The sequence below is a fragment of the Dermochelys coriacea genome, chromosome 1 (assembly GCF_009764565.3).
Source record: "Dermochelys coriacea isolate rDerCor1 chromosome 1, rDerCor1.pri.v4, whole genome shotgun sequence".
NCBI classification, from domain to species: Eukaryota; Metazoa; Chordata; order Testudines; family Dermochelyidae; genus Dermochelys; species Dermochelys coriacea.
This window is the reverse complement of record NC_050068.2, coordinates 47,234,787-47,259,124: the sequence shown is the minus strand read 5'-3', so window position 1 is coordinate 47,259,124 and position 24,338 is coordinate 47,234,787. Positions and strand designations below refer to the sequence as shown.

Here is a 24,338-nt window from a genome sequence, read left to right as displayed (position 1 = left end):
CATGTTTTCAAACTTTTCTTGGGAACAATGAGAGGTGGAAACATGCTTTAAAAAGAAAAAAGCTGAGAGTCTGACATAGTCACATGACTCCACGAGTGAGGGCCCTAGACATGGACATATGGGATATGTCTATGCTTCAGCTGGGAGTGAGCCTCCCGGCCTGTGTACACAGACTTGCACTAGCAGAGCTTGAGCTAGTCCACCTAACCTCTATACTTCAGAGCCTAAGCCACAGCATCCATCACACTGCTATTTTTAGCATACTGCCTCAAGCCTCACTAGCATGAATCTGTCTACCCAAGCTGGGAGGCTTGCTCCCAGCTGCAGTGCAGACATGGTCCTAGGGCCTATGCTATAATCTGACCCTGCGCCTCTACACACAAGTACATCTCTTTCCCCCCTCCACTCTCCCCCACACACATTCAATTCAATAAGCTATAAAAGTTTTGCCAAAGTGTCAAAAAAAAAAAAAAAGAGAGAGTGAGACACCCACACACACAGATCCCTTGGGCACATGTCAAAAGTAAGTACACTCCACCCAGGATAGGGCTACAAACTGTGGGCCTATTTCTCCTCTCTCACCAGTTTTACACTATTCTGATGCCACTGACTTCAGTAGAACTACTCATGATTTACAATGGTACACATGAGAGGAGGGTCAGGCTCTGTATTGGAGTTTGGGTCTCTCTCATTCATGTGTCACTACTGTGCATTCCTAAATCCAGGGGCAGAGTGCTATAGTTATGATGCATCTCTCCTTTTTTCTAGGATTAGACGCAAGTTTCGTCTTCACATTTTGAAAAGACTTTTATGACTCCTAATACTTTGAGCCACCCACATAGAGAACACCCTCACACACACACTTTCTCTGTACATATCCAACACATTCTATAGACACAGACAACACATCAACTCTCACATTGACACCCTGCACTATCACACGCTCTTTCTTCCCTCTATTTGTCTTGCATATTTAGACTGTAATCTGTTCAAAGCAGGGACTATCTCTTACAATGCCTTTGTACGGGGGGCCTCTCAGGGCCACATCCTCAGCTGGGGTCTCTGTATACTACTGTAATACAGGTGTCACACAGGCACACAACAAATACATGCACAGGCCTCAAGAGTAGATCCCATTTTGTTAGAACTTTAATTTTAATTGCATAATTGTTTCCAAAGTCTTTGAGGCTCAGGACATATCCACAATATATAAACAAACTCCGTCCACAGCCAGAAAACCTTTGCATGGACTTTTTGCCCACCATTCCACTTCAGCAAATAAATTTCTGGGCTCCAAAACAGCTATTTTGTTGTTGTGATTAACTGGAAACGTTCATACACAGAGACATCAGAGGGATACATGGTATGTTGTCAATTTGAAAAAAAAATTAATTTGTTCACCTGTCCCATATATTTTTAATATAAGATTTTAAAAAGTATACCCCAATGAATATTTTATATATGCTTGCATTTCACTGTTTCCCCCTATAAATCTGAGAAGTGTTTCCCAGACCTTTCTCAGATTTCTCAATTCTGTTGTGGGTTCTGTTTTGGAGGGCAATCACAAACAAGTTCCCCAGAGACAAAAGGTTAGCCAATGCCTCAGTCAGGTGTCAATTCTGTTGTGGGTTCTGTTCTGCAGGGTAGTTGGATAGGCAAGGTATTCTTCGTGGAGGGACTATGGCAATGGCATTCATTACCAGATTAGGCTGAGTTTGAGACTTGCCATCTTCAAAATGGTGGTTGTGACATTACCCAGGGTACAGTCTGGGCTGATGGACAGCTATGTGTCCCCTCAGTTCCCAACCTGGGGTACCTTTTACACTGCTTTGCTGTGAAAGCAACCACTCCTGGTCTGCTCACACACAGCCTCTAGCATGTAAATCACTCCCAGCTATGCTGTATGAGTGCTCTAGCAGCCGCTCAAATTACACGGCAGGGCAACACCATCAAACTTCTAGTCCCAGATTTTCCCCCAGTTCCTGGGTGGGTGCTCGACCCTGCTCTGCCCCAGGCCCCACCCCCACTCCACCCCTTCCTCCAAGCCCCCTTCCCTGCCCCTTATCACCCCCACCTCCCTTCTTCCTGCCCTGTTCCACCCTCTCCCCACCCAGTGCCTCCTGAACACCACTCAACAGCTGATCACGGCAGGCAGGAGGCACTGGGAGGGAGGGGGAAGCACTGATCAGTGGGGCCTGCTAGCAGGTGGGAGAGGCTCTGTGGAAGAGGGAGTAGCTGATCTGTGGGGCTGCCGGTGGGTGCTGAGTACCCCCTATTTTTTTTTCCATGTGTGTTCCAGCTCCAGAGCACCCATTGAGTCAGTGCCTATGCCCAGAAATGTGCATCTTGTACTGCTCAGCATCCTCCTGGACAATACAAGCTCATATAAAGTCTGTCATTTATTAATAGAAAATGATATGCACAAATCTTGTTATCCCAAATGGAGTCTCCCAAACACTTCAATCCAAACACACTGGTTTAGATAAAACAATAAAGCAAATGTATTAACTACAGAAAGATAGATTTAAAGTAACTATAAGTAATGAGACATATAAATCAGAATTGGTTACAAAGAAATAAAAGGTAAAATGCATCTAATTTAACAAGCTACATAAATACAAACAAAGGTCTCGCTTGTCACATGTTCCAGCAGTCTTACTGGCAGAACCTCTTTCAGTCAGGATCTCCCTCCCAGTCCAATGCTGCTTCTTTTGTTCTTCAGGTGTTGAGGATGCCATGGGAAGAGAGCAAGGGAGAGAAGATGATTTAGGGCATCTCCCCTCTCCTTGTATAGGCCTTCCCTTGCACAAGAATCACCTCCAGCTGATGTTCAGAAGACAGAAAGTCTGTGTGGCTGGGAACCTTAAACTGCTTCTTTGTCAAAATGTAGATTTTTTGCACACACCCTCTCTCCTGGCCACTTAACCAGGTGATGGTCCCTTTGATTCCATTGTCACCTGACTGAGGCATTGGCTAACCTTTTGTCTCTGGGGAACTTGTTTGGGACTGCCCTCTAGAACATATCCCAGTATATCACACAATGGAATCTTACATCTTTATACACATATTTTACCAGGACAAAAATGATCAGCAAATCATGAGTTTTCAAACGATACCTTACACAGAATGCTTTGTACAAAATTTAACATAGTCTTGTAAAAGGGGTGAACATAGGGGTACAGACTATCACAGTGGTTAAGATATAACTATATCTTCATGTCTCCACAAAAATGTGACAAGTCATTATGATAGTGCTACATTAATAGTCCAGCGTTTGGCTCACATTTGTGAAGCTCACAAATGCCACACGAATAGGCTCACTAGAAAGACATATAAAAATAATGAAATCTTGCATTTACATTGTGAGACGGTGACGGGGTTCCCAGGGTGCAGCCTGGACTGTGAGATTGCTAAACTGTCTGTCCCACCAACCTGGCGTGTATCCCTCTCACTCTGTGATGCTGTTGGTAAGGTTCTGCACTTACACAGACATCCACAGGCAGTGACACATCCAACTGAGTTACATTAATTCTTTTCCCAGCCACTCATGAACCAACAATAGAGAGGGTCCAGCCAATTCCCCCCCAGCTTCCCAGTCTTGCAACCCAGAACTGTACCATCTTGCACTGGTCAGAAGCCTGACTAGTGGAAGATCATTATCCAGTCCACCCCTCCCGTGATGTGGAGAGGACACACACTACCTTTTGTAAACTGAGCTGAGAAACAAAAGTAAATTTGCAGTCTGAGTTCTACAAACTAAACAAGATTTGAATCAAGCAGTGACTCACTCTGACAGATGGCATAGTTCTGGGACTCTTTTCCAGCCTAGGACCATCCTCCCCAGTTCAAAGTCTTTGTCCACCAGACCTGTTTCCAGGATTGAGTTGAGGGGGGAGGGAGGTCAATCATGATGTCAATTCCCCTCTTTTATAGTTTCTTCCAGCTTGCTGGAAAGATCTTTTCACATAGGGATCCAGCAGTCCCCACTAGTCAAGCAGTCTCCATTATAATGTCTATGTGTTCTCTCTGAGAAGTCTTCTGCAATAGCCATCAGGTGTGAATTCCCTTTAATGGGCCATCAGCAGGTCTAGCTACTCCACTCTTGTATCTGAAAGGCTGGTTGTGGGTGTTCCCAACCTCACCGCATATTTCAGTAACACACACATATTCCGCTATTTGCAACCCCTCTTGACCCAGATTCAGTTCCAGGCACTAGTGAAGGTTCAGAAATAAGGTCATTAACTTTTGCAGAACTAGTTTGCACATCCCTGCTTATGGCTAACTGTCAAACTGTATTTTTTCCAAATGTTTGTAACAAACAATCTGTTGTAACTGATCTCCTTATAATAGTTTGGAAGGCTGTTTCTTTGTTAGGGAAGGCAGAATGGGTGGGATTCCCCAGCTTTTAGCTAGTGAAGGCTAAGAATTTAACAGCTGGGGTATAAAATTGGAACCATGCAATTAACAGTTTGTGGGTTTGGCTTGTATGTATCATTGCATGTACATTAGCTGGCCCTAACAAGCAGACAGAACATTGAAGGAGGTAAATACTCACTTTAAAACTGCACAGAATATGGTCAGAATCCTCTGTGTCCCTCCTTGTTGGGTGTCTAGGAGATATCTGCTTTAACCAGTTCAAGTTTTCAGGGCCCCATTTTGAGATATTTTCTCAAGGAATCCAGTCCAAGTTTTGTATGGAACTGCAATAGAGACTCCTGGGAAGACAGAGCTCAGGCAAGCAATTTCTCTGAAGTTGCTACTCTGTTTGTGATTGAGCTCCTGTGACAAAGTGGGAAACTTCTTAATATTTTGTGTGAATATTCTGTGTGCCTCAGTTTCCCCTATGTGCTGTATGTTTAATTAGGTGGGGGAGCAAGATTGTTTGATCTCTGCAGAAAAACAGAGGACCAGGTGTGACTGACACCTGGCTATCTGGGCCCCATGCCCACAGAGAACCCAGAAGACAATGCTCAGATATCCGGTGACTAGCAACTAACAACAGAGGCCAGCCAATTCGGATCAGCGGGAGAGCAAAGAGCTAAGGTGGATGGCCAGGTGACCTTTGATTTGCCCAGAAAGAGGAACAAATGACTGAGGAGGGGCAGATTGGTTCAGTTGAATGTGGACTGCTGGAAGCAGGGACACTTCTGGACTGGGGCCTGCAAGATAGTTCTGAGCTCTAGTCAGACCCAGTTGAACTTTTCAGCTTTCTATGCTACCACAAGGACTTCCAGACAGTTCCAGACAGTTAACAAATCCTTCCATTTTACAATACTGGCCAAGAGTCACTCCAGACTAAGTTGGGGCTGCATTGCTCCCTTTGGGTGAATAATTCTCCCCTCAGGGGTCCAATGCAAGTGGACTCGCAGAGGGACGCTCATGGTGTGACGCAAGGGTGTTGAAGGCGCTGATATTCGGTCCCAGGTGAAGGGGCTTATCCCAAAGAGAGAGTGCAACCCTCATAGAGGGTTGCCAAACTGAAGAGGGTCCTCCCAGGGGCTGTTCCAGAGCTGTTCAAGAGCACCGGGCCTGTGAATCCATGACAGGTCCCTTTAAGAGAAGCCAGAGAAAAAGCATAGACAAATACCATTTACAAGGCTAAGCTTATAGAAGTTGCAGTAACATTTTTCTATAGCCAGTCAAGTTTATGTGTTATACATCTTTTTTTCACTGTACCCTACATAGTGAAGGAGAAACCCCAATGATAAAGCTTTGAGTAGAAACTATAGGAAGGCAAACTTTTATAAAGCTAGACTACAGCTCTTCAGTTTCGATTCCGAGTCGTGGGTAGGTTGCCAGTATCCTTAGTCAAATTAACAGCTTGTTTAAAGAACTGTCAGACACAGTACTCTTTGCTCTTTTGTCCCCTGCTGCTTCGGGATAGAACTGCCTGCACAGAGAATACCAGAGGGATTTATACGTTCCATGCTAAACTGCAACAGTTTTAAAGTAAAACAAGTTTGAAGTCTAAGCTACTGGATACTATTTTTGAATATTGTTAAAGAGACACTATCTTGCCAATTCAAAGTGTATTTAAATATAGATACTGGACAAAGAGGGCTAAAACTGATAGAGAACAAGAATGGAATGCGTCCTTAAAAAATAAAAATAAATAAAAACTCAGTATCACTCCCCCCTCTCCTTTTTTCACACTAGAAGAACTGAAACAGAAGCATAAAGAATTACCTATAATTTACAATTAACCACTAAAACAAAGTGACATGAAGAATAAAGCAGGTAGAATTGGCTTAACTGAATAGAAGGGATCCATTCTGCACTGCAGGAGACAGGATCAATTCAGAGGTAAAATCTGAATTAATAATTTCCTTTGTTTTAAAAGCTTCACAACTCATTCATCTTTAGACCAACTTTTGGGGACTCAGTGTTGATAGTCCCACCTCATCCTGAATAAGGCAGTTCCTGATTTTTAAAATATCCAATTCAGCCTTACCCTGTCAAGATGATAGTACTCAGAATTGTAGGGCCTGTTTACATTATAACTTTTAACCAGTTGCTGACATGAATGGGTAAATGTGTGAATCCTGCCAATGGCATAGACTGGCACATAGTGTCTCAAGATGATAACTGTCATTTTGCTGTATACAGGGGACCCCTTAACTGTGACTGTGTAATTGGTTTTGTCAGTCCTCCTTTCTACCAGCTCTCTGTTTAGTATGACACCTATGTGCTGCTTGTGCAACCCTGTGTGTGTTTCCCCCAGCACAATCTGGGATAGCTGCCAAGGTTTTCCCAGAATGCACCGATACAAACAAGCAGCATGGTATGTTTGGACATACCAACAACTGTTGATATATGGTATTGTTTAGGGGTGTGGGGAAAAGACTGTGTGGGCACAATACAATCATGTTTGTTACAATTTAGTCAGGCCATTACTCTCCAGCCACCAGCTCTGAAGGCAGCACAGAAGAAAGGGTGGCAATACTCTGACCCCCTAAAATAGTCTTGCGACCCCCTTCTGGGTTGAGTCCTGCAGTTTGAGAAATGCTGAGTCTTAAGGCTTTACATGTTTATATTTGCCATTTTTAAATACATATTCATGTTTTGTTACAACACCGTGAAATTTAAGATTTAAATATTTGAAACTTCAAGAGTTTTTAAATGCTACGACCATGAAATTTATGAAAATGGACCATGAATTTAGTAGGGCCATGGTCATGATATTCAGTCACTAGTTACTTCACAAAAAACAGAGCTAGCAGGAAGAATGAGGGCATTGAATGATGACAGGTATATGAAAGACTTACCTATGACTTCAATAAGCCTACTATTTGTTATTTGCAAGTCTCCTCCTGGCCTAGGAGCTGGGACTGTCAAATTGTTGTGGGCCCTATTTTGGAGGACAAATAGATGTTTGTTTTCTGTTAGGTGAAGATTTTAAAAAGAGAAAAGTGACATTTTCATGGGCTAAGGAGTAAATGTGGGGCCTGGCACCCATCTGACTCCTTTTAAATACAGAACGTAGAACTATTATTGCAGAATGAGCTACTCTGAAATATACCATAACCTGTAGGGATAGTAGCACGTATCTAATGCTTGAGAAAAAAGAAAAATAATCCCTAAATCAACCCTTTCACTGTTAGATGTGGGGACTTTAGCAGGCAGACATTCCTCTTACAGTGTATATCCTCACTATGCGGGAAAAAGCAGCATATATCCTGACCCCTTCCCCAACACATCCCCTGTTGGTTGGGTGAAAGCCATTCTGCAAGGGTCCTGGGCCAGGACCTTAAAGAAATAGTAACCGTTTCTAGTCCCAAGTACTACTTACCCCCAAGACCATTTCCTCTCTACCCATATCTTCTATATCCCAAACCCTTTCCTACATCAAACTTCCCCAACTCTTAAAAGGATGCAACAACTGGATGGGATTGAGCTGACCTCTAGGCCTTATTACTTTTAAGGAGCAGCCTAACCCCATCATACATTCCTATAAAATATGCAGCTAAATATTATGTGGAAATCCCTGTGTGCTTAGTATCAAAATCCTCATAATGGAAAATCTGTGATCTTTTGACATTCCTGATGACCTAGGGGACTGTAAAACTCAAGAAAAGACTAGGCAATGATCTTCTCTAAATAAATAATAGATTTTTGTTTTCAGCAACATTATTACCTGACAATAATTTTGCTTATACAGATCAGGGATCCTATTTTGGACAAAATACATGCAACAGAGGAAATGATAATGAGTTTCTAACAGTTTCATCAATATAAAATTTTCAAATGATTGTTCATCACTATTTGCCCCAATATGGATATTACCAGCCTCCAGAATATGTTTTCCATGTCTTCCATTTGGCTGCATGCTACTCTATGGTTATCTGGAAGGCTCTAGGTATCTGAAGTTTAAAAGAAATCTGAACTCATGGTATTCCATAGTAATAATTTCTATATAAAATAAACATCAAGCTTATAGTGGTCATATTATTCATTGCAAATAAACAATCCAATTAATTTAGCCTATTCTTCTGTCTGTGAATATTTTGTGAACTGATTCTAACTTCTCTGAATATATTTGTTATTTATAAGCATTGAACTGTTCATGCAAATTTTAGTATGTGGGAGGTTCACAAACTATAACAACTACTGGTTGTATATTAGTTATTTAAGTCATATGGTATTGTTTCTGTTACCACTCTGAACAGCTGAAGCTTTTTAAAACAGGAGAATAATGAACACCATATTTCTGATACAAATTTTCAGACAAATAGACATGCATGGTAAAATCTGTGAAACTTTCTGCATCAATAGTCATCCAAATAGTTGCAAACAATGAATAATACAACCTGAATAACAACAGAAGGAACTTGTCATATTTATCTATGTAAAATATCACAAATCACTGTTATTCATCCAGCTCTAATCAGAATGCCACTCTCCATCCACTATATTTTCTCAAGACTGAGCTAGAATTTCCACAGATTATATTGCCATGAGAAAATTCAGCCAAGTTTCAGAAACTTTGAAAACTTTGGCTTCTCTCTGGTTGGAATAGTGTCACAGACCCCCAAACAACACCATTCTTTTTACTCACTCATTCTGTTAGCTCAAAATGAAGAGCTCCTGCCAAATACTGCATAATTGGTAAATCAGTTTAAGAATGTGGTCATTGAGATCAGTGAATTCAATCATTGACATACATAGGACTATCTACTACTTGAACATATTTGAGCATCACTATCTCAGTGATTTCAAACACCTTCTGAAAGAGTAGATCTGTATACAACCCAAATGAGGTATTTGCTTCACTTGAGCCATAAACACTAAATGTACTCTACATTTAGGTTTCAGAGTAGCAGCCGTGTTAGTCTGTATTCACAAAAAGAAAAGGAGTCTCTAAGGTGCCACAAGTACTAACAAATTTATTTGAGCATAAGCTTTCGTGAGCTTATGCTCAAATAAATTTGTTAGTCTCTAAAGATGCCACAAGTACTCCTTTTCTTTTTCTACATTTAGGGTTTTTTTTCAAACATTTGCACCGGTGTAAACATCAGTGCAAATCTCTAATATGAATAGGTGTAACTGGCATAAAGCAGAGCTTACAATGGTGCAATTTAAACCAGTAAATTACCAGAGCAAACCACACTGGCGTAAGCCCTTCTTTACTTTGCTGCAGCATAGCTACACTGTAGCTGGTGCAAATTTCATTAAGGTAAACAAGCCCTTAGAGACAGTATTTACTGCACAGTCAACAGTCTTGTTTCAGAGTAGCAGCCGTGTTAGTCTGTATTCGCAAAAAGAAAAGCAGTACTTGTGGCACCTTAGAGACTAACAAATTTATTAGAGCATAAGATTTATGCTCTAATAAATTTGTTAGTCTCTAAGGTGCCACAAGTACTGCTTAACAGTCTTGTTGATTTCTTGCTCCACTCTATGAATAATCTAACAACAAATCCATGAAACTAAGTACGCTCAATTGCTGGTCTCTTGGTGGGGAATGGAAGCTTTTAAAAAAAAAAAAAGAGACAAGCACCTAAAACTTTCTCCTTCCTGACCTGCCTTATGGAATTTACTCCTGGGGGAATTCTGCGCATCAATGCAGCTGGTTGTTCTGGCGCCACAGCAGTCTCTGGTGGGCAAAGGGCAGAACTACAGCACTTCTTAGGCAAAATGTTTTTTATGAGGGAAAATACAAAATTATGTGAGACAGATGAATGCGCAGAATTCCCCCAGGAGTAAAAATTCTATGCCCAGTGCTGCTGAATTCATCACAGCACCCTGAACGCAGAGCCAGGTTAGGACTGAGTGGGGCACACAGGGCTGCTGGGGCGGTCACAGACTGAGATTCAGAATGGCTAGTGGGGGAACAGACTAGCGCATGGGTTCAGGAGCTAGTGAGGTGACAGCGCTGAGCCTGGGTATGAGGGAGGGAGCCTTCAGAGACCCATAGGGATGGGGGGGTGGGGACAGGGGCAGATGTGCCTGACTGAATGGAAGAGGCTTGGGGTCAGCCAGGGTCTACATGGGGGAAGCTTCCCAACACCCTAATAATCCCACCCACCCCCAAACAAAAACCTCACACCCAACACCCTCCAGGTTCACTCCCAGGCTCCGTCCCTCTCCCTCAGCTCTTCTGTTACCCCTGACTCCCCCAAGCCTTTGTACCGTTTCTGACAGGTGCAGGAAATACAGTTCTGTATTGTAGTTTAAATGAATTACACAAAGTTCTGTATTAATATGCCTAGTAAGAAATCTGTTTATAAAAAAAAAAATAGAATTTTTTTTGTTCTGTGTTGTTACAGACATACTTGCTGACAGATGTTTTGAAATAAATGACCAAAAATAATTGAAACTGGTATGATTATGTTGTGTTATTTTGACAAATAAAATATGCAGAATATTGCAGAATTTTCAAATATTGTGTGCAGAATTTTTAATTTTTTGGTGCAGAATTCCCCCAGGAGTAGGAATAGTTGCAAAGATAAGAAAGGCCAATAGACTTGACTAGTAGGGCAGTGATCTCATGGTTTATGTGGTGTTATGGTACCCCCAATGTCCAAAACAGCATATACATTTTTTGTTTGCTATCGTGGTAAAGAGAGAAACAATATAAGCTACCTCCTATTTTGGATTTTTAGTAGAATTATACAAGTGGCTCAGTAATAAAAATTCATACAAAACGTTGTGACTTGTTAAATTCCATAATAGAAAAAAATCCTTCTAAGATTGCATAGGGACATAAGACTACAGCCTTAGTTCTATATAAAATGAATTCTCCCACTGTTTAGGAGAATCAAGGCCAAAAGTGACTAGTTATTCTGGGTGCCTCAATTTTTGGGTGCCCAAATTGAGACACTAAGGTGGACTGATCTTCAGAGGGTGAATGCTCAGCACATTCTGAATATGGAAAAAATCCCCTTATTTTAATTTTATTTTATTTTTACCAGCATTTGGACACTGCAGTAGTCTTCATCAAAGTGTTTCTTAAGTTTTCTGGTTAAAACTGGTTTTGATTTGGCAGACTTTAGAAACTGCACTTCATACTCACAGCACTCTGGGTACTGTGACTTTTCAACACATTTTACCAATGTTCAAAATACAGGTAGCCTTCACATTTCATGCACACCTTGTAAGTGACTTTGGGTCATAAATACTTGTTTATTGATTTAAAGAAATATATAATAATCTTCAGCTCATGTTAAAAGTCCAGTGGGCATTCAATATATTCAGTAAACAAAGCTCTTCTTCAAAAAATTTTAAACTTAACCAACACAATAAACTTTAGAGAATAATAATGAATCACACAAGTTCAATGGGAGGAGAGAGAAAAAGAGGCTTACTGGTTTCTTCAAACAGTATCATGAGCTGTGGGATTCTCTCTGCCTCCTCTTCACTCCTCCCAATGTTAAACATTGCAATTATAAGAGGGCCTAGAATAGAGAGTATTCTAGGGAGTCCATATGGTCTAGTCGCTTGAGCACTAGCTGGAGACTAAAGAGGCCTGGTTTTTATTCCTGGCTCTGCTCCTAGCATAGTGTGTGACTTTGGGCAAGTTACTTTTAGCTCTCTGGGTCTCACTTTATCCATCTTAAAATGATTTACTCATAAGAGTGGTGTTATTATTGTAATGAAAAAGTACATATCCATGGTTTCCCTTTGCCAGATTGATTGCTGCAGATCAAGTGTTAAATGTCAAGTTCTCTTTTCCAAGCTAACATATAATTCTCTTTTTGTTCCTTATCAGTGTTTTCATTTATCAGAAATTTGTATATTTAGAGAGAGAAACTATTTTAATTAATTTAAGTTAATAAATACAACAGGTCAAATTATTCATTGTGAATATTTATTGTAAATGTAGCCCTTTTTATTTTGCAAACAAATCCTGATTTATATAAATGTATTAATTATTTGGAGGTATTCAACACATCATTTATGCAAACAAATTTCAGTCTATGTTTTACTTGCAAACTTGATTGTTTGCTACTTGAAATTTGTAGTGTGTGACTGGTCAGCTAAATTACGCTGTTTCTGTACCTTTATTGGATCATCAACTTTTTAAACAAGAGAAAAGATGGATTACTACTAGCATATTGAGAATGACAAATAATTAAGTTCAAGTAGGAAATTTCAAATGGATAATCATTCATCAGGCTATAAATAAGGCTAAGATTTTGCCATGGTTATTTTTAGTAAAAGTCAGGGACATGTCAGGTGCAATAAAAAAAATTCACAGAAGTCATTACCTGTCTGTGACTTTTGCTGCACAGCTCCATGGTTTCCCCCACCACCCTAGTGGCTGAGAACTGTGGGGTTCCCCCTCTGCCTGCAGCAGCTGGAAGCTCCAGGGGGGCTCCCCATCTACCCACAGTGGCTGGGAGCTGCAGGGTGAACATATTTCCCAAAGAGAAAACGGGACATTCCCAGCCGCTTACCCAAGGTGTCCCCCTCAGGGGTGAAAGTAAGTTAGAGGACTTACCAGTATGCTGGAGCAGGGAGCGTGGCCTCAACCAGAAGAGGCAGGGCCTTAAATCCAGGGCCCTTTAAATATTGATTTAAAGGGCCAGGGCTCCAGCTGCGGCTGGGAGCCTGGGACCCTTTAAATCACTGAGGAGCCCTGCAGCCCTTTAAATCCACTCTGGAGCCCTGCGGCCCCACCCCAGGGCTCGGGCAGCAGGGCTCAGGCGGGGATTTAAAGGCCCGGGGCGGTAGCAGCGGCTGGAGCTCCGGGGCCCTTTAAATCCCCGCCAGAGCCCTGCTGCTGCAACCCCAGGGCTCGGGCAGCAGGGCTCAGATGGAGATTTAAAGGGCTTGGGACTCCGGCAGCCACTACCGCCCCAGCCCTTTAAATCCGCTCCGGATCCCTGCTGCCGCTACCCCAGGGCTTTGGCAGCAGGGCTCAGGCGGGGATTTAAAGGGCCCGGGCAGTAGCGGCAGCTGGAGCTCCGGGGCCCTTTAAATCCCCACCAGAGCCCCATCGCCACTACCCCAGGGCTTTGGCAGCAGGGCTCAGATGGGATTTAAAGGGCCCCGGTGGGGTAGCAGCGGCTGGCGTCTGGGGCCCTTTTAATCCCCACCTGAGCCCTGCTGCCCGAGCCCTGGGGTAGCAGCGGTGGGGATTTAAAGGGTTGGGGCGGTAGGGGCAGCTGGAGCTCCAGGGCCCTTTAAATCGCTGTCGCAGCCCCACCGCCGCTACCCCAGGGCTTTAAATTGCCATCTGGGAAAGCCGGTCCTAGTACGGCGCACCGGCTCTTACTGGTACACCTTACCGGGGCGTACCGGCTTACTTCCACCTCTGCCCACTCTCTCCCTCCCCTGCGAGGCTGTCGCCTGTCATTGGAACCACAAGGAGGGCCCCCTCAGGTGTCTGTCACCTGTTGCTGGAACTTTGCAGGGGGCCCCCTGCCACTTGTCACTGCTGTTGTCTGTTGCTGGAACCCTGCCAGCACCCCCTTGGCTGCCAGCTCCAGAGTCCCACAGCCCCTGCAGCTGAAGCAGAAAACGTCACAGGGTCTCTGGAAGTCAGGAATTCCGTGACTTCCATGACCTCCATGACATAAACGTAGCCTTAGCTATAATTCATGAAACTGTTGGGATTCATGAACATTTCCATTAACACTGGACAGCTTATCACAGTTCAGGGTAACTGCACCTGTACTTCTGCTCAGTGGTCCAGCTAGGACACCAACTCCTAGGCTTCTAGTTCCCCAACCATTACCTTTCTTGGGTGGAGACATGCGCCTCATTCTCTCCTGACCCAGGTTTTTCCAGGCTGCACAGTTCCTTGCCTTCAGTGTAATTCTCCAGAGAGAGGCAGCCCAAGCATATCTGCTTGCTTTCTCTGCAGAGACAGTTAACAGTGTGACTACCCACAGATCTAAGTTACCACACAGTGCATTCTAAGTAAGCCTATTTTATTCTTAAAATAAAAAATCATTACAGAGAGAACATATATAAAAACAATAAAAGAACCTACATGCACACTAATAAACTTACCAGAGATCATCCCAGCCCTAGCATGGGCTCTGGGAGGAGCAGTCCTTCAATATCCCACCCCAGGAAATTCCTTGTAGTTTCAATTCATCACAGTTTCAGCTCAGAAGAAGCACAGTCTTATGGGACCTCAGAAGTCCTGTCCTTCCAAGCCTTTCATAAGAGTTGCAGCCCTCACTGGATCAGGGGTCTTGTTTGTTTGTTGGATCAGATAAAGGCCCAGAGCCTGTTTAAAACCAAGCTATTTATCCAAAAATCGTTTCTTTCTCTGTTGACACCTGAAGAAACCAGTTTGAAATAGTATATGCACACCTCTCCAGGGGATGACTGATAACAGAGGAATTACATTAGCATCCTCCTCCTTCTTGGGGAGTTACATATAAGTTAGAGTTGCCAGCTTTCTAATCACACAAAACTGAACACCCTTGCTCCCTGCCCTGCCCGTTCTGCAAGGCCCCGTTCTGTGAGGTCCCGCCCCCACTCACTCCATCCCCCTCCCTCTGTCGCTCGCTCTCCCCCACCCTCACTCACTCATTTTCACCAGGTTGGGGCAGAGGGGTGAGGGGATGAGGGCTCTGGCTGGGGGTGGGGGGGGCGGGCTCTGGGCTGGGGCCAAGACTGAGGGTTTGGGATGCAGGAGGGAGCTCTGAGCTGGGGGGTGTTGCCGAGGGGTTCAGAGTGTGTGAGGGAGGCAGGGACTCCAGGCTGAAGCCAGGGGTGCGGACTCTGGGCTGGGAATGAGGGGTTTTGGGTGCAGGAAGGGGCTCCAGGCTAGGGCCGAGAGTTTCAGAGTGTGGGTGGGGGCTGGGGTTTGGGGTGCAGGAGGGGGTGTGGTTTCTGTGAGGGAGTTAGGGTGAGGGAGGGGGTTCAGGGCTGGGGTGCAGGAGCGGGTGGGGGCTCTGAGCAGTGCTCACCTTGGGTGGCTCCCCGCAAGCGGCGACATATCCCTCGGCTCCTAGGTGGAGGTGTGGGACAGGCGGTTCTGCACGCTGCCTCCTCCCGCAGGCACCGCCTCCGCAGCTCCCAGCCAATGGGAGCTGTGGAGCTGATGCTTGGGGCATGGTAGTGCATGGAGGCCTTGAGACCGCCCCTCCGACTAGGAGCTGAGGAGCATATCACCGCTTCCAGGAAGCCGTGCAGAGCCGGGTAGGGAGCCTGCCAGCCCCGCACCAACCAGACTTTTAATGGCCCAGTCAGTGGTGCTGACTGGAGCCACCAGGGTCCCTTTTTGACTGGGCGTTCCGGTCAAAAGCCAGATACCTGGCAACCCTAATACAAATCCACAATAACATATACACATTTTTAACACAATGGACCCCAAAGGTATTAAATCTAATTAATAATGGTTTAACTTAAATCAATAAAAATTTTCTTAATTCCATAAGATTTGTTCAGGATATTGCAGAATACTGTTAGTCTGTCAAACAACTGTCTGAATGCTCCCAAACAATAAATAATAATTTAATGTTTTACTTGTGAAAATAGTCACAAATTCCTTTTTTTTTATCTCATTTTAACAGGTCAGTTGATACACTTAACTGAAAAATTACATTTCGGCCAACATATTTTTTCTTTATATTTTGCTCGTAAAAAGAATCTGTTGGTTATACTGTTAAAAACAGGGTCAAAATGCTTGTTTCTTGCATAAATGACTGGAATTTAAGTTTCCTTACAAAATAAATGGTGCCAAGATATTATATTTGCCCTTTCACACTTTGTAAAATTGGTTCAGCAGGTTTTTTGTTGTTGTTTGTTTTAAATCCAAAGTATGCTTAATAAACAATTCTGGAGACACCAAGATAATGTGTATCATCTAGGTAAAATCATAAAGCAACATTCATATAAAGTCGTGGCCAATTTTGTTTTTAAGGAATTAAAATTAAACGCCCAAAAGGGAAATGTGGAAAATACATATGTTCCATTTTAACCTATGTTTTATGGATGTATCATGTGTTGCTTAGTTCAATCTACTGTTATTCTTAATTTTGCCACATAATAGAACTGCAGACTAAGAATAATTAGTCCACCTTTGTCTCTAGATTTAAGGGTATTTTTAACTCTGAGGTTTTCTATTCCACATAAGGCCCCAATCATCTATCAGGACAGGATAGTGCAGATGCTTGTACTATCCCATTGATTTCAGTGAGACGCAGAACAGCTACTGAGGTCCAAGTTGATGCAGGAGCAGAATCATAATGAGTTCAATCATAGTTTGACAGGTGGTAAGGATTTTATCTAGAATTACTTGGGTAGCGTCTGGAAAAGATAAAGACAACTGCCCAAATCAGGAAATGTAGAACTTCTTCTAATTTAATCCATAGTTACTTTTGATAAAATATGATAGGAAATACTTTTTTCATTCAGATTTCCTAAATTGGAATTAGGCATGGGTGCGCTTACTTTTTATTTAGCCATCTTGAATTCATATTTTATTATCAGTTATCTTTGCCTTTCTTGTTACTAGATCTCTCAATATCTGAAGTGCTTGATATTAATTATAAGGCCTAAGATTTATTGATCTAATTTGAGCATTATTTTAAGATGTATGTTTTGTGTCTCAGCAATGACAGCATTGTTTTTCCTCTTAAAACCAATATTTCTGAACTATTTGAAATTTTGAGTAAAATTTTCAAGATAAATTGTTTAAATGAAAAGGTGTGGGAGGCACAGGGACACCTTTGTGGATCTGTCTTGATAAACTGAAGTTTGATACTTTCACTTTTGCAAGAGCAGCTGGAAAGTAGTTGGAATTAAAGAGGTGAGAATCAGGAACAGATGATCGCACCTTCCCTCTACTGCATAGCCCAGTTACTCTGCAACTCCTCTAGAATGGCAAACACACCAGCTCCTCCTCATATCAACCTCAGACAGACCTTCTTCTCTTGTGACTTGCGTTGTAGGGAGAGAAGAAAATCATGCCTCACGCACATTTCCGAGACAAAGTTCTTCCCCAACTTCTCTGGCACCAAAACATCCTCTCTCTTGGGAGCAAACTGCTGTGCCATCTCTACCAGCAATATCAACTCTCACACATGCTTCTATCTCAACCCCCACATATGCCCAATTTATTCCCACTGCCTCTTTTAATTGGGATGGAAATAACCTGACCCTATCCTTTGAGGAGAAAGAAATAGTTGGGATTGCAGGAGGAGAAAATGGAAAATTAAAAAAGTTGCTTTGGGGATGGAAATCATGGTCCCCATGTTCTTTCTTTGGGGAGAAACTGACAACATGAAAAAGAAAAACAAGGACCCAATACAGAAATAGCAAAGGAGTACTTGTGGCACCTTAGAGACTAACAAATTTATTTGAGCATAAGCTTTCGTGAGCTACAGCTCACTTCATCGGATGCATTCAGTGGAAAATACAGTGGGGCGATTTATATACACACACAGAGAACATGAAACAATGGGTTTTATCATACACATTGTAAGGAGAGTGATCACTTAAGATGAGCTATTACCAGCAGGAAGCGGGGGGGAGGGGAGAAAACTTTTGTGGTGATAATCAAGGTGGGCCATTTCCAGCCGTCCACAAGAACGTGTGAGGAACAGTGGGGGGTGGGGGCGGTGAATAACATGGGGAAATAGTTTTACTTTGTGTAATGACTCATCCACTCCCAGTCTCTATTCAAGCCTAAGTTAATTGTTTCCAGTTTGCAAATTAATTCCAATTCAGCAGTCTCTCCTTGGAGTCTGTTTTTGAAGTTTTTTTGTTGAAGAATAGCCACTCTTAGGTCTGTAATCGAGTGACCGGAGAGATTGAAGTGTTCTCCGACTGGTTTTTGAATGTTATAATTCTTGACGTCTGATTTGTGTCCATTTATTCTTTTATGTAGAGACTGTCCAGTTTGACCAATGTACATGGCAGAGGGGCATTTCTGGCACATGATGGCATATATCACATTGGTAGATGCGCAGGTGAACAAGCCTCTGATAATGTGGCTGATGTGATTAGGCCCTATGTTGGTGTTCCCTGAATAGATATGTGGACAGAGTTGGCAACGGGCTTTGTTGCAAGGATAGGTTCCTGGGTTAGTGGTTCTGTTGTGTGGTATGTGGTTGCTGGTGAGTATTTGCTTCAGGTTGGGGGGCTGTTTGGAAGCAAGGACTGGCCTGTCTCCCAAGATCTGTGAGAGTGATGGGTCATCCTTCAGGATGCGTTGGAGAGGTTTTAGTTGGGGGCTGAAGGTGACGGCTAGTGGTGTTGATGATGCGTTGGAGAGGTTTTAGTTGGGGGCTGAAGGTGATGGCTAGTTATTTTCTTTGTTGGGCCTGTCCTGTAGTAGGTGATTTCTGGGTACTCTTCTGGCTCTGTCAATCTGTTTCTTCACTTCAGCAGGTGGGTATTGTAGTTGTAAGAATGCTTGATAGAGATCTTGTAGGTGTTTGTCTCTGTCTGAGGAGTTGGAGCAAATGCGGTTGTATCGTAGAGCTTGGCTGTAGACAATGGATCGCGTGGTGAGATCTGGGTGAAAGCTGGAGGCATGTAGGTAGGAATAGCGGTCAGTAGGTTTCCGGTATAGGGTGGTGTTTATGTGACCATCGCTTATTAGCACCGTAGTGTCCAGGAAGTGGATCTCTTGTGTGGACTGGTCCAGGCTGAGGTTGATGGTGGAATGGAAATTGTTGAAATCATGGTGGAATTCCTCAAGGGCTTCTTCTCCATGGGTCCAGATGATGAAGATGTCATCAATGTAGCACAAGAAGAGTGGGGGCATTAGAGGACGAGAGCTGAGGAAGCATTGTTCTAAGTCAGCCATAAAAATGTTGGCATACTGTGGGGCCATGCGGGTACCCATCGCAGTGCCGCTGATTTGAAGGTATACATTGTCCCCAAATGTGAAATAGTTATGGGTGAGGACAAAGTCACAAAGTTCAGCCACCAGCTTAGCCGTGACATTATCAGGGATACTGTTCCTGACGGCTTGTAGTCCATCTTTGTGTGGAATGTTGGTGTAGAGGGCTTCTACATCCATAGTGGCCAGGATGGTGTTTTTGCAAATGGATACAATTAACTTAGGCTTGAATAGAGACTGGGAGTGGATGGCTCATTACACAAAGTAAAACTATTTTCCCATGTTATTCCCCCCCCCCTCGTTCCTCAGGCATTCTTGTCAACTGCTGGAAATGGCCCACCTTGATTATCACCACAAAAGGTTTTATTCCCCCCCACCCCTTCCTGCTGGCAATAGCTCATCTTAAGTGATCACTCTCCTTACAGTGTGTATGATAAAACCCATTGTTTCAAGTTCTCTGTGTGTGTATATAAATCTCCCCACTGTATTTTCCACTGAATGCATCGGATGAAGTGAGCTGTAGCTCAAGAAAGCTTATGCTCAAATAAATTTGTTAGTCTCTAAGGTGCCACAAGTACTCCTTTTCTTTTTGCAAATACAGACTAACACGGCTGCTACTCTGAATACAGAAATAAATATTGATGAGTAAGGACAGATAGAGAACAATTAACACTGCTGAGAATAATACTGACATAGGCATACCAGGCAGTATAAATCTATCCTTAAAAAACAAAAGAAAGGATTCAGCAAAATACAGCAGAAGACAAAGGAAAAATGAAAAGCGGGGAGAAAAAGTACAATGAGGAATTAAATCAGTAAGGCCCAGATCCCAAAGGTATTTAGGGTCCTAATGTCTTCACGATCAGAGCCTAAATCTTTAAATTTTTATTAATTTATAGCAAGCCTAATACCCAAATGGCTATAGGTCATGCCTGGTCCTCATTCTATAAAGGCAGGTTTCAGAGTAGCAGCCGTGTTAGTCTGTATTCGCAAAAAGAAAAGGAGTACTTGTGGCACCTTAGAGACTAACAAATTTATTAGAGCATAAGCTTTCGTGAGCTACAGCTCACTTCATCGGATGCATTTACATGAAGTGAGCTGTAGCTCACGAAAGTTTATGCTCTAATAAATTTGTTAGTCTCTAAGGTGCCACAAGTATTCTATAAAGAGGCACCCAGGAATCTGGCAAGCTGAGGGGAGTGGAGTTTGTGGGTGGGGGGGTCTTAAAAGAGAATTCTTGGCCAGGCTACTTTTGCCTGCCACTGCGCCAGCCCATCTCCTGCGGGGTTCTGCTCCCCGTCCGCGCACCTCAAAGAGCTTGTCTAGGTGGCTAGTCTAGAACAGGAGCGTCCACACAGCAGTGGGAGTTCCGGACTGCTTACTCCGGAGTAGCCACCGGGAACGGCGACAAGGCCCGCCAAGCCCTAACTACCCTGTAGTCCGGGCTGCCAGTTTCACCCTCCTGAGACTTCCCCTTCCCGGCACAACCCTCGATGACCACACGGGCACCAGTCACTAGCCCGCCCGGGACAAAGCGTGTCCGGGGGCCCGGCGCGGTGGGGGCAGAGGCAGGGACAGGCCGCCTAGTGAGAGCGACAGGAGCGGGGGAGGCTGGGGGCTAGCTGGGGGCAGGGCGCGCCGGAGGGGGAGCGGTGCAGCAGACACAGGCCGAGCCGGACCCAGCTCTCCAGCGGACGCGGCATCCTGAGCCCAGCTACGGGGGCCGCACTGACTGCGGGAGCCCACAGCCGGCAGCGCCGTGAAGCGGGCATCCGAGGACAACCCCGCCCCTCACGCGCCGTATTACCAGCCTCCGGGCCCCGCCCGCTCCTGGCCAGCCGGCCTCCTCCCAGTCTGACAGCCGCCGCCGGCGTACAATCCGCGGCGTCCCAGGTCGTCATGAGAACGAAGCACGTCACTGCGTTCCTCCGCCCGCCATTGGTTAGCCTTGTTCGAGAAAGCCGGAGAAAGCGGAAGCGGAAGCCGCACGTGGAGCCGGCAAGGCGCTGCCGCAGTTTCTGGAAATTTCTCCTCGCTGTCATATTTAAAGCGGCGGCGCCAGCTCCCCTCCCTCCCCCCGCGGCCAGAGGCAGCGATACAGCGCCGGAGCCAGCGCTCTGCGGCGGAGCCGTCCGGGGAGAGGCTCGCGCGGCCGGGACGGGGGCCGCCCTTGCCGGCGGGACCATGGCCGTGGTGGGGTTCGACCTGGGCTCGCAGAGCTGTTACATCGCGGTGGCCCGGGCCGGGGGCATCGAGACCGTCGCCAACGAGTTCAGCGACAGATGCACCCCGTGAGTGCGGGGGCTGCTCGGTCGAGCCTGGGGTGGGGGCCTGCCGGGGCCCCCAGGGGAGCCGGGCTGTTGCGGCCGGAGCGGGGGCTACGGGCGCTTGCGGGGCGCTGGGCTGCCGCGGGAGCCGGGCGGGGTATCGCGGGGCCGGGGCAGCATCCCTAGACCCGACCCCAGTGTGGAGCGGGGGAGGGTGAATGCCGCTGCCGGGGCGGGGATGCTGAAGCGGCTCGTGCCGCGCGGGGGCGCTCGCTGCGCCGTGAGTCGGCACTTGCTGGAAGCTCCCAGCGCAGCCTCCTCCCCTCCCCCCCTCCCCCCGCGCGGCCGCGTTACTCCCGCGCCTCCTCAGTCCCCGCCCGCCTGCCGGAGCCCCGCCGCCGCCTGGCGTGAGGGGAAGGACGGAGCCCCTGCGGCGTGGACTTGCAGCGAGCTGGGTACCCACCTGCCTCCCCGCGGTGGGGTCTGCCCTGAAGCGCGCAGCCTTCCAGTCCCGGGAGACGGGGCGCGGGTGTAGCGTGACTTGGACGCGTCGGGAACGGGCCCTTGGAGAAGCCGGGATCGGAAAGCGGCTGCTGGAGAAGCACCGGGGAATATAAACAGCTGCATGTAGCGTGCACAGCTCTGTAATCTTCAGAGGCTTCCCTGTTAAAATCTGAACGATACTGCTGTATTGTGATGGGACATGAACTAGGCAACGTTCAGCCCTTCGCGGGGGCAGTGCGTGTTCACACCGCAAAGCAGACGCGCTAACGTTTTGAAAGATTTGGACGTACACGCTGGGAATGTAATTATAGGGAAGTGAAAGTACTTGTCACGCGATGTTTGTATGTTTAACCACGTTGAAGGATTAGAAAAGATTCTCACTGAGTGTTAACTCTCTTGCACTGCAAATATATGTATGCATATGCTTTGGTAGTAGCTTTTGTCACCAGGAAGGCTCTTGGGTGCATTTTGGGAGAAGTCGTATTTGAATCAGAATTATAAATTTCCTGATGCGTGGTTTAATGTGCAGCCTTGCTTTAATATAGTCTTTGGGCTTTAATTTTTTGTTAAAAGGGCATAAAGAAAGTTCAGCTATGGAACTGAAGATATGCAGTCTCTCTCTTGTTCAACTTTTAGTACCACAGGCTGTTAAATAACTTAAAGCTTTATTGTACAGAAATTGATTTTTTTTTATTGCTCAGCTTTACAATGAAGAAAATTCTAACCCACACTGAAACAATTACTTAGTGCTACATGTGAACTCAGAAGTTCAGCTATTCATAGGTTAGCCATACCAAAAAAAAATTACCATTTAAAAAAAAATGGTGACACAAGCATCTGTTTCTTTTCATGCAGATAACTTGGTTGAAGTTTGTTCTTGAAATTGTACAGAACAGTTTACCCTTGGGCTGAGACTAAGTACAGAATGTTTCAACTCCGAAGCACTTGTTGTAACTTTACAAAACATGCTTTGGAGCTAAAACTTTCTGTGCATGAAAATAAAAACATGCAATATATAATATAGAAAAGTATGTGGCTCAGAATGAGAGATTGCTGATCAGTTTTTTTTAAATGCCGTGTATTAGCATAAGCTCCAAGAGTAGCAGTTTAACTTGCTCAAACTCTCAAATTCTGCTTGCAATAAAATACTTAGTTAACAAGCCTCTCTCTCTTTTCAGATCAGTTGTATCATTTGGATCCAAAAACAGAGCTATTGGTGTTTCAGCTAAAAACCAGGTAGGTTATCTTCCATGAAAGAGAATCCAACTACTAGTAAAATTAATAACATAAATACGTTCCAAATAAGGGAACAAATGGAAAAGATAGCTAATTGTAGCTAGATAAAATTCTGTGATCTTAATTATAGCATTTCAGAATCAAAGAACTGCATTATGCCGACAGTCTCCTCTCCAGGTTTGGTGCTGAGGATGCCATTGCTAGAACTCCAGGTCTGTCTACTGGGTTCATAATTTCTAGTTAGATGCCTGCCTTATTTGATAATTTTAAAAATAAAATCACCAGAACACGCTTACTTAGGAAATTTCTTTGCATTAGAAATGCATCTTCACAAATTATGTAGAATGTGTCCTTAAACTGAAATATGAACTAAGAGCTTTGGCCTTTGTTTGAATGAACTACTCTGAAAGGAGAAAGTGTTAAATATTTTCTCTTATTCACTGCAGTGAATACATTTTTTTTAAAAGTGCTAGAATACTAATATGTTTTTTAAAATAACCATGTACAATGTTTAAAACTTCAGATATCTACTTCTAAAAGCCATGTTTTGGGCTGATTATATCTAAATAAGATTAGTGTACTGCAGGTATAGACCAAGCATGCTTCTTCTACTGGCCTATTCACATCTGTCAAGGGGAAAAGATGCTGTGGTAGGTTTCCATGGAGAGAGAGAATCAACTGTGAAAGTCTTCCATTTAGCTATGAACAAACAGGGAAATGTGATTGAAAATATACGAGTGATCATAACCTCTTTCCTAAGCTACTCACATGTACATTTACAAGTACAGGATTCAAAGACAGAAGCTAACAAAGTGATTTGCATAGTGAGTTTTGCAGTTTTTCATTTGTTCCTAGGAATGGGAATGTATTTAGTTAAAACAAATATCCACATAAAACATTGTGGAACAAATATTTCACTAGAGATTTAACTTTGATCTTTTTGATCAGGACTTTCATACCACAACTTTTATTTTTATTTCTTTAGACTGTATTTCCATGTCACTGGTTCAAATGTTAACATAATTCAATAAAGTAGTCAGAAAAAGTAAAGGTGTCTTCAGAGCATTTGTTGTCTTAAATAA

General features: G+C 44.2%; 1 protein-coding gene and 1 long non-coding RNA gene across 3 annotated transcripts in view; one reads left to right on the top strand and one right to left on the bottom strand.

Annotated features, from left to right (window-relative positions):
- Positions 1-2,455: 2,455 nt before the first annotated feature.
- Positions 2,456-22,283, bottom strand: LOC122457918. The gene is made up of 4 exons (XR_006277658.1): positions 21,980-22,283; positions 14,455-14,677; positions 14,177-14,299; positions 2,456-5,550 (listed from the first exon to the last, which is right to left on the bottom strand). It is a non-coding gene; the product is annotated as an uncharacterized LOC122457918 (long non-coding RNA).
- HSPH1 (heat shock protein family H (Hsp110) member 1) overlaps positions 21,124-24,338 on the top strand; it is a 31,993-nt gene continuing 28,778 nt past the window's right edge. Inside the window, exons 1-2 of one of the 2 annotated variants that reach the window (XM_038389611.2) lie at positions 21,124-21,540; positions 23,199-23,256. In XM_038389611.2, coding sequence (XP_038245539.2) covers positions 21,149-21,540; positions 23,199-23,256 — 450 coding nt within the window. In that variant the 5' untranslated portion in view covers positions 21,124-21,148. The remainder of the gene's footprint in view (positions 21,541-23,198; positions 23,257-24,338) is intronic. The other variant, XM_038389621.2, reaches the window with a different exon arrangement.